Source organism: Eptesicus fuscus, chromosome 12, assembly GCF_027574615.1.
Source record: "Eptesicus fuscus isolate TK198812 chromosome 12, DD_ASM_mEF_20220401, whole genome shotgun sequence".
NCBI lineage: Eukaryota > Metazoa > Chordata > Mammalia > Chiroptera > Vespertilionidae > Eptesicus > Eptesicus fuscus.
This window is the reverse complement of record NC_072484.1, coordinates 48,394,766-48,411,945: the sequence shown is the minus strand read 5'-3', so window position 1 is coordinate 48,411,945 and position 17,180 is coordinate 48,394,766. Positions and strand designations below refer to the sequence as shown.

General features: G+C 36.8%; 1 protein-coding gene across 1 annotated transcript in view; it reads left to right on the top strand.

Moving 5' to 3' along the window:
• Positions 1-17,180, top strand: part of RTTN (rotatin) — a 125,106-nt gene that overhangs the window by 57,829 nt on the left and 50,097 nt on the right. The window contains exons 24-33 of the mRNA XM_054724269.1: positions 866-1,054; positions 1,707-1,946; positions 3,088-3,232; positions 6,435-6,589; positions 8,970-9,189; positions 9,506-9,634; positions 10,110-10,220; positions 12,017-12,175; positions 12,719-12,790; positions 16,289-16,478. Of these exons, the coding sequence (XP_054580244.1) occupies positions 866-1,054; positions 1,707-1,946; positions 3,088-3,232; positions 6,435-6,589; positions 8,970-9,189; positions 9,506-9,634; positions 10,110-10,220; positions 12,017-12,175; positions 12,719-12,790; positions 16,289-16,478 (1,610 nt within the window). The remainder of the gene's footprint in view (positions 1-865; positions 1,055-1,706; positions 1,947-3,087; positions 3,233-6,434; positions 6,590-8,969; positions 9,190-9,505; positions 9,635-10,109; positions 10,221-12,016; positions 12,176-12,718; positions 12,791-16,288; positions 16,479-17,180) is intronic.

Genomic DNA, 17,180 nt, shown 5'->3' with positions numbered 1-17,180 from the left:
CCATTTCTCTAAGGAGCCCTGGTTACTTTTGTGGAAAATTCCAATTTTTAAAAAGCATTATATTTACTTAAATTATCAATCTGATTTCTATATAGAGAACTCTACCTTAGCCTCTTTTATTGAGATATATGAAATGAAAAAGCAAACAAAAGTTCCCTGTAGAAATCTTACCTGATTATATTTATCTAACATTAGTCATAAATACATGAATTAGGGATGCGGGATATGTTTTATTAGCAAAATTATTCTTTAATATTTGAACGTGCTAGGCATTGCTATTCTGTTAAACACTGTTAAATTAACATTGGTTTAAGAGATGTATATGGCTGTGAATCTGTTTTTAGATTTAAAAATATTTCTGGGTTCTCTTGGTGACACACAGTGATTAAGTGTATTGGTGTTGCAATTATGTTCTCAAGTGAAAACATAATTCTGTCAGGCTGTGATTCTGTCACTTAGTGGTCATGGTGACTCATTTTAAATATCTGTAAAATGGGTATAACATCGCCATGGCATATAACTGAATAAATGGTAGATATTATACAGTGTTTTACATAAAGTAGGCACTCATGTTTGGCTGAACACCTGTTATGCATGGTTCACTGTAGCCATATGGCTTAGTTTCAAGGGGCATTAGTTATATCTGCAAACAAGGCTGATACATTATGGAATATGGTAAGTCCATAGGAAAGAGTTTAATATAGTGGTTTTGGGAGGTTAGAAGAGGTAAAAGAAAAATTGGAAACTGATCTCTGGATTGCTCTAGAATGGGAGGCACAGAACTAGCCCTCATTTGTGGCTCATCCTTTTAAGAGGCATTTGAGAACTTAAAATATTTTTATTATTTGTATACATTTTTTTTTAGGTATCACCTCCCAGTGCATGTTCTTGGCCACCATGCTGTGAGTCCTTATTCCATAGTGTTGCCATTATCTGCTGATTGTTTGGCCTTGAAGCCAGTCTCAGATATGCTTCGAATAGCTTGGAACCTCTCATGGTATCATGGGACTGAGAATCTGTTGAAGCAAGTGGACTCTGAAACGAAAATCCAAGAGTAAGCTGTTACATTTAGTTGAAAAAGTATTTACCTTTGCCTAATTAGTTAGGTTTTGTTTTTCCTTTAGATCAAGTAGGTGTTTTTTGTTTGTGTGGTGTGTTTTTTTTTTTACTTTCATCTGCTCCTGCTTTTGCACTGAAGATTATAATTTTTACTTTGTTTTAAAGATTACATTACTTTGTTCATTACTTTTTAAAAAATATCACACAAGGGAAGTACATTAAAAAACAAAGAGCACCTATGCTGTTTTAGAGATTATACAGAGTTTCTTTTAGTTAATTGATGTAAATCACTAGGAAAAGTGCTCTGGATCAGAGTAAAAGGTCAGTAAATATATGTAAGAGTGTTTGTTATGATTGTGATGATGATTGCTTCTGAATATCTTACTGTTCTAATCTGTCAATTCTTCCTTATTTGAGTGAAAATTACTTTATGGTTGTGTAAGCAGGAAAACGTCAATGTAAATACTTAGGATACTAGTATAAAAGCCTAATATTGGCAGATATACACCAGATTTTCTTTGGGCTGTGAGTCAACCTTTAATTAAATGAAAATGAAGATAAAACAATTTTTGGGTAAGAGTTTATAATAAAAGTGAGCTTTTATTTAAATAGCTTTATGTCACTCTTTCTTTTTTCAATTTGTATAGATTCTTAGACACATTGAAGTTATCCTCAGAGGACACCCTTACTCTGAAGGTGACGCACACAGCCAGGGGCCTGCAGGACTGTCTCCATGCCGTCGTTCAGGCTGCCACCCATAGAGAAGTGAGGGCTGCCGTCACCAGCATGAGTTTTTACTTTCTGAATGACAGATTGTCTTTCAAGGGGGGCACTGGCCCATGTGGGGCTGCCTTGAAGTCCTTGGCTTGGCACACCGCACTAAACAGGTCAGTGTAAGCTCAAGTCTACCCATTGCAGAGACCTGGACTGAATTGTGTTTGGGTCCATCTCCATACCTTTAAGATAAGAGCATGTATTATGAGAGAAATGCTTTTAGAGAAAGAAAAACCTCAGGATTTTTGTCACCTGCAATAAATATCACCTGCAAAAGAGAAAAACAAAACAAAACCGAATCACTGCATTTTAGAAGGAATTACTAATAAACTTACAGCAATTTTTAAAATATCCTTATCATGGAAAATTTTGTTATCTTATAAAAGTAAATCACTAGGCTAAGATATGAATGAACAAACAGAATGTTTATTCCTGCCCATATTATAAATAACTCAGGACATCAGTGGATTGGTGAATAGGTTTGGTACTCCTGTAGCAGGCTGTTTTGTTTTGCTCTTTTCCGCCCCCCCATAAGTATATGATCTCATTTTTCTTTTTACTGTGAATTTCATGAAGTTGATTGCCCAATGTGCAAGTCCATTAGTAGCTATAGGAAAGGCTCTAGCTCGTCGATATAGCACGTTTAACTGGCAGCAGATGGTTGCTGCACTTGAAACCAACAAGACTGAGAAGCAGCAATTGGCAGCAGTTTTACATTTTAGCCATGTGGCTCTAGAACATGGGAAACTTTCTCATTAAACATGAAATTTGCTAACTCCTTTATTTAGGTCAGCTGTCACAATTTTATTTTGCTTTTCTGGTGGCATGCTGGAGCCAGCCAGTACTGCCTTGTGAGAGAGCTGATGCTTACATTTCTGGAGTTTTGCAAGTTAGTTGGTTTAAAAAGAGCCACTCTTTAACATTAAATTATGTAAACTTATAATTAAATAAGTTAATGAAAATTAAGGTAATGATTATACAAAAGTTATTGCTTCCCAATTATTTTACAACACTTCCCTATTATCTCTGCTCCAGTTTATTTGTACCTATTACATCTATGATATAGAAAGGCTACTGTGCATGTCTCCACAGCTGTGTGTCACACTGTGGCTTGCAGTTGGCCATGGGGGTATTTACACTATGGAAATGGGCAAACACAACAAGTCAGCATGCCACTTCTCAGCTGGTGGCTAAATATTTATCAACCACCACTTTAAGAGCTAGCAACCATAATTATTGTCTTCTTTGTTATAGGTTTTTACAAGTGCTTCCTGCTTGCATTGAAGATGAGAAACTGCTAATAGATATCATACATTTTTTAAATAAGTTATTGAAGGAGCAAAGAAAAAATTCATCAGTGGAACTTCTAAACTGGCTTCTAGAATTACTTCTTAGACCTGTAAGTGCTGTTAAGGAATTTGCATTTTAGGTGTGACAGTGATTTATTTGAAAATCATTAATACTAATTATGGAAAAGTAAAATATTTATATACCTTGCTAAGTGAAGTGCTACTCATGTTGTATTAGAGGGCTCATAGCAACATGGCCTTCTTGATGTTGTAACTAGTTGTATTAAATTAAAAGTCTACAGATGAATGGGACTTTCAGTCCTGCTGTTTATAAAACCTATTTTCTTGGAGTTTTCTGCTGCAGCTGTATTTTCAAGTGGGGATCTTTGGATGCGGGGAGTGCAGACAGTCATGTGAGAGGCAGGGAGCCAAGCCAGATGGAGGCAGTGAGGGTATGTGAAGGTGAGGGTGGGAAGAGTGAGTCCAAAGGTGCTCAGGCTTTAATGTAAGTTTATCCTAAGGAAAACTTGCCAAGAAGCTAGCTCACTATGTACTGTTGGTTTATGTGTGTGTGTTTTTTTCAAGCACCATATGAATTTACTTAACCCAGCAAAGATAAACCTTTTTGCAAGTAATAACACATAAATAACCCCCTACATAAAAATTAGAAAAGAGGGCCTAAATTGATAAAGAAGATAATAGACATTATAAGACATATTTATTTTAGAGAGAGTGGAAGGGAGAGGAGAGGGAAAGACAGAGAGAAACATTGATGTGAGAGAGACACATCGATTGGTTGCCTCCTGCACATGCTGTGATCAGGGCTGGGGATCGAGCATGCAACCGAGGCATGTACCTTTGACTGAAATCGAACCTGGTAGGTATCCTTCAAGTCCACGGGCCAATGCTCTATCCACTGAGCCAGACTGGCTAGGGCTTTTACAAACATTTTAATTCTAAGGCACTTGGGGAATTTTTTGCACCACTAATCTATATTTTCATATAATGATATTTTGTTAATATATAAAAGAGCCTAGAAGTGGTGAGTTTGAACATCTTTCTTGACAGAATGAGTTTTTGATGGAAGTTTGTAAAAGTGGGACCATAATTTTTTGGGGGGTGGGCTATTCAGAACTACACTGTGTATGTCTCTTTTTTGGCCATTTTCACAGGCACGTGTGCATGCAGAGTTCATGGGGGGCATTGCACATTCTACTGTTGTAGTTTGCTGATGGATGGAAACTATGTGCTTAAAGAAAATGAACCATCATTACAGAAATTGTTGCCTTTTGGAGGTCAGCAGTGACACAATAATGACCCAAGTAGTTGGTTTAAAATTAGGATTGAATACTAATGTCTAATGACAAAACCTTCAGATAGGATTAAGCACTTGAGGTTACTAGGTAGAGACATCTATTCTGCTCTCTTTTGTGCTTGAGGAGTAGTAATTCTTCCTATATTTTACAAGTGATGCTGCTGAGGTTCACTGAATCTCAATGTTAACATGTGAACCCAAGATAGGTTATAAAGGGAAAAAGTCTCAGCAATTTACTAGCAAAAACAAGTTATAAGTAGAATGAGATTCTTTGGAGGAATCTTAATTTTAGGTTATACATGCTGTATCAATATAATCATATAAAGTCATATTTTACCAAGATGGATTTTGCATTAAAATAACTTGTTAATTTTGTCAGTGTGTATGGGAATTGGAGGCACTGAGGGTCTAAGTCCGCCTTTGGTTATGTGGGGCTAAGAATACTATAGAATATATATTTATTTTTATGATCTTATCAAATGCGAATCTTGATTGTTTTATTCATATATGAAACATGAAGTTATAGTTATGTTTCATGTAATTTTACTGGATCCAAATGAGGCAGTTCTTGCTTAAGATGAAAGGGACAGGTGGTAGAAAAAACTGCTTAGGTGTGAAACAGTAAAGGAAATTAAAAGCAAAATGTCTCTCCCCCGTACTTTCCAAAGGCTCTCAGTTATATTGTTTGCAATTGTGTGTACCTGATTGAAGTACACTCTACATGTTACATATGTAAACAGCTTAGAATTTTCTTCCATTTTTTCATTTCTTTTTCCTAAAGAGAATGTGGTTATTTTTGAATTGAGTTCTTTAGGTGAAGGATTTTAGAACAGCAGTAATTACATTTTGACTTTATCTCTCTTTGTATGTTGTATATGCACTGCTCTGTTGATGGACATAATGCTGGGAACAGAATATTAACTACCTTTGCAGTAAAAAGGTTCTGAGATTAAATTCTTGTTCTGCTAATTCTTATCACTTTGGACAAATTACTTGACCTCTTTATAAACCTCCGTTTGCCCATGTGTAAAAGAAGAAAATGCAAGTTTTCTACTTTAATCAAAAAGTTAAATGAATCTTATTTTATTTCTTTTTAGCACACTGCCTGTGACATTATAGATGTTTGATAAATACTTCGTATATCAGTTAATATTTTCTATTCTCTTAATATCATTAGAAATCCTGTTATATTTCTTTAGTTACTTTTTTAAAAATGGAAAACAGGAAAATGTTTAAATAGCATTAGTTTTATTTGTTTATTAGCCTAGGAAGTTGGCAAAGATTACAACAGTAGTGATATCAGCACTGGCTGGGATGCTGTGTCTTCTCACACCATGTGGGGTTGTGTGTATTAGTACTCTAGGGACAGTTTGGCAATGTTCATCAAAAGCATTAAACTATTATAATCTTCTGATTCAGTTATTTCATTGCTTAGAGTTTGTACATAGGACATGATTAGAATTGAGCCCACGATACCACCCAGTGAAATTATCAGTCACTAACTGTTCAGTGGTCAGTGTGGTAAATCATCGTGGTTGAAAAATACCAGATATTAGAATGTTTTTGAATAAATAATAATAACAAAGTAAGGAAATGGTTAAATAGTGGATTTTTTCACTTGATCTCAGTTTTATTAAAAATATAGAATTATAATTTTATTTATACTCACACATGCAAAAAGAGGAGTATGTACCAGGATGTTAAAAGCTGCTTTTCCTGTGAGATGTGATTGTGGATGGTGTTTGTTTCTTTCATTATGCTTCTCTGTATTTTCCTCAGTTTTCTAGAATAGATATGCTTTCCTTTTGTTGAGATGATAATATGAAGCATCCTTTGAGTGTAGACCATCTACAGGAGTTCTAGAGACCCACACCTGCTGGTTAGGTAACACAACTCTTAATTAACCCAGAACATGATGAGCAACAAAAACCTCCATAGGAAACAACACACAGCTCAGCTAGAGAGTAACTTTATTCTTTACCAATTTCATTTTTCAGAGTCCAAACCCTCTGTTAGATCTGCTGGTTCTGACAGAGTCACAGGCCCGAGAAGAGACAGATGACTTCCGGACGGCTGTCAGGCAACAGCTCCAGAAGGAACTGATGGCTCTTTACAATACCCTGCTGCTCAGTTTCGGGGCAGTTACTAACAGGTACTTTTGTATCATTGAAGGTTGGAGAACGTGGATAGGGAACTGAATTCTTTTTTCATTTCCAAGGAGTTGATTTTTCATTTGCTTCAAGTTAAGAGAAGGAAAGACTTCAGTAATCATTGTGGTGGTCTGTTTTCTTTTCAGCTGAATCTCTGGTGCAGCCTGATTGCAGTTTCACATGGAAAGTGTTTTGTTGTTCTCTAGGTTTTAGTTCTTGGTCCTCTTTTAATTCTCGACACATCAACCTGAGCGGTCATATCCATTTCTATGACTTTATGAATATTTTTGCATTAATGTTTTCAAATGTCTGTCTCTGGTTCTGACTTCCTTTTTTATTTTTAAAATTAGGTAAATTTTACTATTTATTTTGATCATTTAAATGTATACAGTTGATGGCTTTTGGTATATTCACAATGTTGTGAAACTATCACTATAATTAATTCCAGAACATTTTTATTACCCACCCAAAGAAACCTTGTACACATTAAGCAGCCCCTTCCCAATCACACCTTACCCAAGACCATGGCAGTGATTAATGTTCTTTTTGTATATGGATTTGACTGCTCTGGACATTTTATACAAATGGAATCAAACAGCATGTGGCCTTTTGTGTCTGGCTTCTTCCACTTAACATCGTGTTTTTGAGGACCATCCATTTCATAGCACATGTCAGTGTTTATTTCTCCCTATGACTGAGTAATAGTCCATGTATAGATATACCACATTATGGTTATCCGTTTATCTGTTGGTAAACAAATGAGTTGTTTCCACCTTGAGGATTTTAGATAGTGCTGCTATGAACATTCATATGCAAGTTTGTGTGCAAACATATGTTTTGATTCTCAAGATTATACCTAGGACTGATATTTGTGATAAATCTATGTTTAACTTTTTTGGGAAGAGCCAAGCTGTTTACCACAGCAGTTACACCACTTTACATTCCCTCCAGCAGTGCATGAGTGTTGTCATTTCTCTACATCCTTACCAACACTTGTTACTGTTATATCTTTGGAGAAGCATCTATTCAAGTCCTTTTCCTGTTTTTGAATTGTTTTGTTGTTGTTGAGTTGTCTTTATATATTCTGGACGTTAATCCCTTATCAAATATATGTTGCAAAATTTTCTCCAATTCTGTGGGTTGTCTTTTCACTCTCTTGATAATGTCCTTTGATGCATACAGAAGTTTTTACTTTGATGAGGTCTTCCTGTGCTTAAATCCCAAGGCTCTGCTGGAGGGAAAGGCCTGATCCAACACACATGACATTTTATACAAGCTAAGGTGTTAAAGCAGCCCTGATTCAGCTTAACACCTGGTTAGATCCAAAAGATCAGCCCATAACCCAAGTCTTATGGTCAAAGGGCAAGTCGTTACCATGAGAAATTATTATGTACTTCACTTTAGCTCTTTTATGCAAATGTTTGATATATAATCACAAATGAAGCGAATTGTGATAGCACAGAAAAATGTCTCCCATAATTAGGAGAAAAAAATCATTAGAAACATACCTATAGATGTCAAATATGAGAACTTTAAAGCTACCATTATAAATAATATTATTTTAAATAAGCATAATAATTGTTAGAGGAACATATGGACAAGATTAGTAAAAATATGGAGAGATGGAGACTGTAAAAAAGAACCAAATACAAATTTTACAACCAAGAATTACTAAAATTTCTAAAATAATGACTTCATTGTATTTTATTTTATTTATTTTTTAAAATATATTTTTATTGATTTTAGAGAGAAATGGAGAGGGAGAGAGAGATAGAAACATTAATGATGTGAGAGAATCATTGATTGGCTGCCTCCTGCATGCCCCCTACTCCCCTACTGGGGATCGAGCCCGCAACCTGGACATATGCCCTTGACCAGAATCGAACCCAGGAGCCTTGAGTCCACAGGCCGATGCTCTATCCACTGAGCAAAACTGGCTAGGGCTTCTTCTTCTTTTTTTTTTTTTTACTTTAGTTTTCTGTGAAAAAAATACATTTTAGTGATTTAAAAATTAAAATTTTTAATGATAGTGAATGATTAAAAGTATAGTATAGGTTTAGAATATGTCAATTAAATTCACTTAAAGTATGCATTTAATTTTCATTCCAAGTTTTCATATTTTTGGTGTGACAATACCAGTATACATTTATGTATTTTTCAATTATTGCTCGTATTTTACATTTTATACCCGAGATGCTATTTTAACTATACTTTTTTGTTTAACTCTTCTTTTGAAAGGGAATATTTTCTGCCTTTTGTCTTAATTCATACTTTTCTGATACAGTATTTGTTAGGAATCCTCTGCCACCAATAAGACAATCACCTATTAAGCCCATCACACTCATCCTATGGTTGACTTTTTTCCTTCCTTTATGTTCCCAGGAAATGCTTGGAACTTTTTTACGTTTTCCAAACACAGCTGGCTCTGAAACTGCTCCAGTGCCTGAGAGTCACGGATGCGCCTCACTTCTATGGCCTGCCTTCCCTTGAGAGGACCTTACGAGGGATGGCTCACCTCACAGCACTGCCCGGGTGGAGCTCACATTCTCCTCTTGCAAAGCCACTCGAAATTTGTGGGAAGTACTTATCAGGTCTCCTAGAAGTAAGTAAAAATAACCAATGACTGTAACAGCAATAGCAACTCTCAAATAATAGTTGTTTACTGTTTATTCATCACCTCCTGTGTGACAGGCACGGGTAAGTTTTAAAGATTTTTATTAACAAATATGTAGGAATATTTGTTTTAATTGTGGTAAAATTTACCATCTTAACCATTTTTAAATGTATAAATGGAGAATATTACATACACTTTATGTGGTTAGGATTCAATTCAGATATGTCAGTAGCAAATGATATATTTGGCCTTATTTACCGTTCAGAGTAACGCTGCTGTGAACTTGCTTACATTTGTTTTTCAGGTCATCACTTCCTTTTACGTGGAACGTGGAGGAAATGCCATGTCCTTCATGGGAAAGGGGGTGACAAAGAGCACGATTCTTTGCTTGCTTCACTTATCTCATGAGATGATGGCCGAGGCCCAGAGCTCGGTGAGAGCATTGAGAGCTGCCCGTCTTCTGAGCAGTTGTTAGAAAAGGAATGTGCGATGTCTAGTACATTTTGAGCCTATATGTTTGCTATATGAAAATATTCCTTTTGAGTTTTCTTCTTGGAGACAAAATGACCTTTGACTAAGATGTTTCTTTGTAGTTGTATATTATAAAAATCTGAATTTTTTTATTTGAAATCTGTTTTGATTGAAATCTGCCTTGTGAGCTACATTGTTTCTAAATCATAGGGAAAATAGATGTTCTGAAGAAAAATATGGTATATTTAGCTTTTTAAGGGGAAGCTAATATTTTTGTTTGCCTTGTTTTGGCTAAATTAATGAATTAAAACCAAGTCTTAAGTGTATTTTTACTTGTTTTGATTTTTTAAAATTAAGAGTTATTTAAACTCCCTATATTTTATTCTTAGAGACTTCCCTAATGTGTTTCTGTTTCTTTTTTATTTTTTACATTTTAGGAGTGGATGCCACTTTGGTTCTTGCCTTTGGGTGGTCATGGTGAGGAGCACACTCCTATGCAGCAAGGATTGGCTTGGCTGATTCCGTTGTGGGTGGATCGAGACCCAGAGGTCAGTGTGAAGAAAAGTTGAGTTATGATGGGTAGATAAAAAACAAAGGACATAAAGCATATGCATATACGTATTCCTGTCTTCCAAAATGAGACCATTGTAGTGACTATACCTTAAACTTTATTTAATCCCATCTTAGCTTGGGCTGCTGCAACAAAATACCGTAGAGTTGGGGAAGGGAAGGACTTGAAGAACAAAATTTTATTTTCTCACAGTTCTGGAGGCTGGGAGTATTAGGTGAGGTCTCTGTTTCTTGCCTTCAGATGGCCACCTTCTCATCAGATCAGGACCCACCCTTAAGACCTCATTGAACTTTCATAACCAGCTGAAAGGCCTGTCCTCAAATACAGTCACATCAGGAGTTAAGGCTTCAATATATAAATTTTGGGGGTATATGTTTCAGTTCATAGCACCCCCTCTTCATCAGATTCATTAGGACACAGATTAAAAACAGAAAAAAAGATAGAACAGTGAAAAGTGTTAGAAAAACCCAGCTATTTTCAACCTATTTAGAAGGATAGCTGCCAAGTGACATTTGAGTGTCATTTAATAGAATAGTTGCATTATAGTGCAAAGTTTTATATTAGTAACACATTTTCTATATGGTTGTCATACAGAAAACTGTACATATTTAACATGCACAACTTCATGTGTTTGGAGAAACTATCACATCAATGCCATAAACATATCCTTCACCTCTAACAGTTTCCTCCTGCCTTCTCTTTGTTTGTTGAATTTTGTGATTAGCAAATGTTTAAGTCTGTAATACAGTACTGTTATCTATGTCCACCGTCCGCTAATTTCAAGCAGGAAATGATTATATCCTATCATACTAAAAACTTTGATTTACAGAGCTATTATTTGATCTGAACCTAGAGGTTACATTTTTTAGACACATTGAACTTGGACTTCCTGCAAGTTTCTCCCATGAACTTGTTGCTGGACTATATCATGACTACATTTTTTTTTGTTGCTTTATCAGTATTAGTGCAACCCTATTTTGGGGATCAGAAGTCAGAAATTCACCAAAATGCGTAACTTGAGGAGCTGTGTTACTAGGGGAAAACACCACATCAATCTTATTTGAAATATTGAAAAAAATTATTTTGGGTAAAATACTAAATGTCTTATAAAAAATAACTTCATTACTTCTTTTTGAAAAGAAGGTTCAAAAAAGTTAAAACCATTTATTTGTAAGAGACACTAAGGAAGGTAGAACAAAATAATTGGTAGTCTCCTTAAAAATGAGGGAGAGACAGGAATTGGTTCATTAAAGATATGTAAGTGCTCTGCTTTCCCTAGAAAAAGTCTTGTAAGCTATATTTTTTATTCTAATTTATACCTGGTTTTGATTTTTTTGGGACATTTGCTTTTATTTAACTTTTCCCCCTACATTATTGCTTTCTTGAATCGTGGAATAGTATTTTATTCATTCATAAACTTATATAGGGCACTGTTTTCTACCAGTGTCTTTTATAATTTAGGATCGTCAAGACAATGTCATAAAAGTATGATATCTTATGTACCAGAAAAATTAAGAATTTATAGTAGGGAATCAGATTCTTTGATTTGACAACCTTCTTTTAATTTTTAAATTTTTATTTTTTTATCTTTATTGTTGAAAGTATTATAGATGTCCTCCTTTCCCCTGTCTCCCTCATTGAACCCCTCCACCTGGCTCCCATCCTCTCCCCAGGCTTTCACCACACTATGGTCTGTCCATGGACTGTGCATATATGCATATATAAGCTCATTGGTTAATCTCTTCCTGCCTCCCCCTTCCTTATCTTGAACAGGTGAGGTTCACTTCTCTGGGATTAGGATCTGCACTGACCACCCTAGAAACTGGCTGTGTGGCCTTGGCCAACAGCTGTCAGAACATTTCTGGTGGGCTCTGGGGAACTGTGGTAAACATTCTTCTGGACCAGTTGGAATGCAGCATGGTGCGCCGGGAGGTAGGCCTGTCTGTTTAGCACCTCCTCCCTTTCCCTTAGAAATGCATGTGATGGTCCTATGATCATACCAACTCCCTATTGAACATGGTGGACTGACCCTTGACCATCATCTCTTATGCCTGCAAAAACCCAAATAAAATGGTAGTAGAGAATGAAAAAATACCGTACTTTCCAGCATATAAGACGACTAGGCATATAAGATTTTCCTGGGTTAAAAAGTCATTTTATACACCGAAAAATACGACATATTGGACTATATTGATGGGATTAGATATAATGGATTAGATATATTGGACTACCGTATTTTCCGGCGTATAAGACGACTTTTTAACCCAGGAAAATCTTATACGCCCAGTCATCTTATACGCCGGAAAATACGGTATATTAATTCACAGTAAATATTTGGGAGTCCTTTTAATGACCTGTTGACATGTACAGTTGACCCATGCATGATACATGTTTTTGTTACTAAATTTCAATATGTTGGTTATTTCAGAGGTGGCAACAAGGTGGCAGTATTGACTTCTTTTTTTTTAATTTCAGGCTGCATTCATTCTTCAGAATCTCCTTGTAATTCCAATGCCATCAGTAATTGTAAAGGATTATACTTGGCAGGTGGGTGACTTTAAACAATGGTCTACCTAGTAGATAGTTGAGATTAATTGATGATAAAGTTTCAGCATATATATATTTCATTACTGATGAATTTTCATACAAGGCAATAGGATCTCTTAAAAGAAAATATAGAAATTTTATTCATGCTTGATCAGATTTATAAATTCTGCTCTGTAGTGGTAAAGTAATTTTATTATTATTTTTTTCATCCTCACCTGAGGATATGTTTTTACTGATCTGAGCCGGGGGTGGTGTGAGGGGGAGAGGGAGAGAGAGAGAGAGAGACATCAATTGATCAGTTGCCTCCTGTACGTACGTGCTCTGATAGGAAATTGAACCCACAACCTTTTGGTGCATTTAACCAGCTGAACCACCCACTAGGGCTGGAGTGGCAAAGTAATATTAAACAGAAATGAGTTCACACGGTGTTTACTATGCACGTGTTACACAAGTGGTCATGTCTATTTGGCTTCTTCATCTAAAATAGTTGCTGAACGTTTAACATTTGTGACCTCAGCATTTTTGAGGAGTGCAGCCTACTAAGCTGTTGTAATACTCTTAAAATAGGTGTGTCTTCTCTCGTGATTAGATTTAGGTTCCATAGTTCTGCAGAGAAGCCGTGGAAGTACGTGTTCTCAGTGCAGTGTATCAGGAGACCTGCTTTCTCTGTCCCATTACTGGGGATACTAACTTTGCTCACTTGGTTGAGGTAAAGTCCCCTGTGTTATTCATTGTGGAGTTATGGGTGATACTTTGAGACTGTATAAATATCTGTTTCTCATCAATTTTCTTTCATTAGTTTTAACTGTTTTCCACTCGAGATTTTTGTCTAAAGCAGTTGTTACAGAATGATTGCCAAATGGTGATTTTCTAATTCCATCATTTCTTCTACATTTATTACATTTTACTCTAAGGAAGAGCTTTCCTTTGTTCCCCGTTTATTTATTTTTTTCCACTTTTTTTTATTTACACCAGTATGAACTTCAGGAAACTTAGTTTGTTTCATGGGTTATAATCTGTTTGTCATTATTTATTTAGATGTTTAAATTGTTCCAGATTTGCCCAAAAGGAGCCCCTTAATGAAGAGTTTTGTGTCCTTTTCACATGTCTTCAACAGTCTTCCTCACTTTCTGGTACAGCAAGATGTTCTAGACTTTTCCGGCCCCAGTCTAGAATCAGACATCTGCTCAAAAGCCCTGATTTCTGTTGATAGAGGTGTGGGTTCTAGATATGCATGCCCATTGTTTCGGGGGGAGATGTCATTAGTTCCGTGCATTCTTAGTGGGCACAGCTGTAAACTGTCTGCATATGTGTTTGTGTGTGTTTTAGATAGTGGTCATTTATAGTCATAGTATAGATTATTTTCATATTCAATGTGATAATTATCAGTGCACATTTTTCATTCTTTAATGTATTCCAACAAGTCATTATGAGTATTGATTTAACAAAACAATAAGTACTTAGTATTAGAGAAGCAATATCATCTTAACTATATTCATAATTTATATATAGTTAAGGTTTTCTTATGTAATTAGGATCATTTTTCCAATTTCTTGATTGCATTATAGCATTTAAAAATTTTGTTATATATCAAAATACTTTTTTTCTTCTGGAAAATATTAATTCTCTGTTCACAAATGTAATGTTTATTTTGTTTCCATTTCCTTCTGAATCATAGCTAATGGATATATTAGAACTTTGATGCTAGGAGTAAAATATTTTTGAATATTAATATTATAGCTTATTACATCCTTGAAAATAATATTTTCAAATTAAATGTTCTATGACATAATTAATTTTTTTCTTTGCAAATTCATTTGTAATGGCACCTAGTGATTTGAAGCGTTTTCTTGCTTTGCATACTGTCCTTCTTCGCTTCCCTGGCAATTCTGCGGATGATCTGGCAGCCCCAGCACTCACCTGAGGGCAGGGCTGGTAAGAATATAGACATCCTGAGTCAGAGCAATTGGACTGAGCTGATCTCCCCAGTCCGCGGGATGACAGCCCCATCAATTACTGGTGGACTGTGGAGCGGAGCCTGGCCTGTGCATGAAAGCTCCATTGTTCTGGCCCTTGGAGCATTAGTCATCTGGAAAGCCTGAGTCAGACCATCTTTGTGCGTATGCTGGGCTTGCCTTCACTGCCTGAGTAAAGCTCTGTTGTTAAAATGCTATTGCCACTAGGAAGCTTGGGCCTGTGGAGATTCAGGCTTAATGTTTAGTTAAATGAGATCAAATGAAAAATAAATAATGGTTGTGTAATATGTATGTATTTCAGATAATTTGGTTTTCTTTAAGAAGTTAAAAATACTTTGAATGAACTTACAATGAAATTCACTATCCCTCTCCATTCACAGAGACAGCTTTGCCTCCTACTGATTTTAATTCTTCAGCATGTTTGCAATAATGTTTGTTCCTGTGCTGTGTCGACACATAGGATTTAGCTCATTTAAACAATCTCCTCCAATGTAGTTCTATTACCTTCTTACTTTCTCCACTGGTCGCCCTGCTGTTTCTGGTTCTGTTATCTATGTATCCCGTCTCTTGGCTCCATTTAGAAGGCAAGAGAATGTGGCTAAGATGTTCCTATCTTTTTATTAGCGTCTCCCCACTTCTACTGCTAATCTTTGCCAGTTTTATCTTTACTTTTACTTTGTGAAGGCTGATTGCATTTACATTCTCTTCTGCAGCCTCCATTGATCTATGTAGGTTGATTCTAAAAAGTGAAAACCACTAATTCGCTACAGACCCACTATTGGGCTGTGGCTACACTTTCTAATCTCTGCTTCCAGGACCATGACCACTCTGGCCGGTGTGTGTGTGTGTGTGTGTGTGTGTGTGTGTGTGTGTGTGTGTGATTAAAAATATTTATTTGGGTGATTTTTTTCAAACCTTAGCATTTTTATTTATTTCTTACACTGTGAGTTTATATCATATCTCAAGTTTTTCTAAGCTGTTAATCATCCTTTTTCTTTAGTTATAATTTCCTGGTGGGAAGTGTGTGTCGGTGCCTGTGGCTGTTCCCCTTGGCAGGGTTAGTTCAGCAGAAAGGAAAGTGGCAGTCAGCTTTCACTGTGGATATTGATAGGCCATGCATTCTATCTAGCTTATTCATAGGTACAAAGACTAATTGTGAATGTAATTACTTGGACCACATTATTTCTGATATTTTAATACTTATTGTTTTTTGTAGGTTGTAAAGTAGCTTTTTGAGTTTATGGCTCAAGTACATAATTACTTGATTAAAGTTGCACCATTTTATAGAAGAATTTTAAATTAAATGGCCCCAAAAGAGATGGAGTGAAGCCTCTGCCTTCAGTGGGTCATTGGGCAGCAAAGACGTAGAGTGCTGGGAAGTAATGAATGCCCTAGGCCTGCTGCACAGGACAGGCAGGGGAGAGGCCAGGTTGCACCTGGGGAGTGTGGGGAGACAGGGGGTCTTTTTGAAGAAATCATGTGATAATTCACTGTCTCTCTTTCTCTTCCTCTTTTCCTCCAGGGCCCCTGTGTCCATGATGAGGACTCTGGTCTGTCGCTGGTAGGAAAGCCCGCGCTGCAGGCTCTCTTGTATCACTGCCATTTCTATGAACATTTGCATCAGATGGTGAAACATTGTTACCTGGGACTATATATCTTTGATTCGAGTTGTTCTGCTCCTAATGGAACTTCAGAAAGCAGTGATTTAAATGGTAAGTACATTATATTTAGACTAGAGGCCCAGTGCATGAAAATTCATGCACTGGAGGGGGGTGGTCCCTCAGCCTGGCCTGCCCCCTCTCACAGTCTGGGAGCCCTCAGGAGCAGGAGACGACCCGGCGATCAGGGAAAGGCGATGCCCCATCACACCTCTGCTGCTGCCACTGCCTGCAGCGCAAGCCTCAGCCGGCCCTGGGCGGCTGGGCAGCCACCATCCGGGGCTTGCCTGTGCCTCAGGCCAGCCCTGGGGGGCTGGGGGGGCTGAGAGTACTGGGAGCCACCATCTTGTGGCTGTGGGCACCTCCATCTTTGAGGGTGTGGCAGTCAATTAGCATATTCCCTCCTCATTGGCTGTGGGTGCTGCCACCTTTGAGGGCGGACAGTCAATTAGCATACTCCCTCCTTATTGGCTGTGGGCACCACCATCTTTGCAACGCCATGAGGGTCAATTAGCATAGTCCCTCTTTATTAGACAGGATTTTTATAAAATATAACACCTTTTAAACTGTTCAAGACCAGTGTATTTGTTATAAAATGTTTGAAAAATAATGCCAAGTACACAGGGAAAATTGGTTTCTTCTCTGGTTCCACTTTCCTTTGTTTCATTAGGGTGTATTTTCCTCCAGGCATCTTCCTCTGTAGCTTTTGTTTGTTTTATATAATTGTGTTCATATCTTATGTACATTTTTGTATCC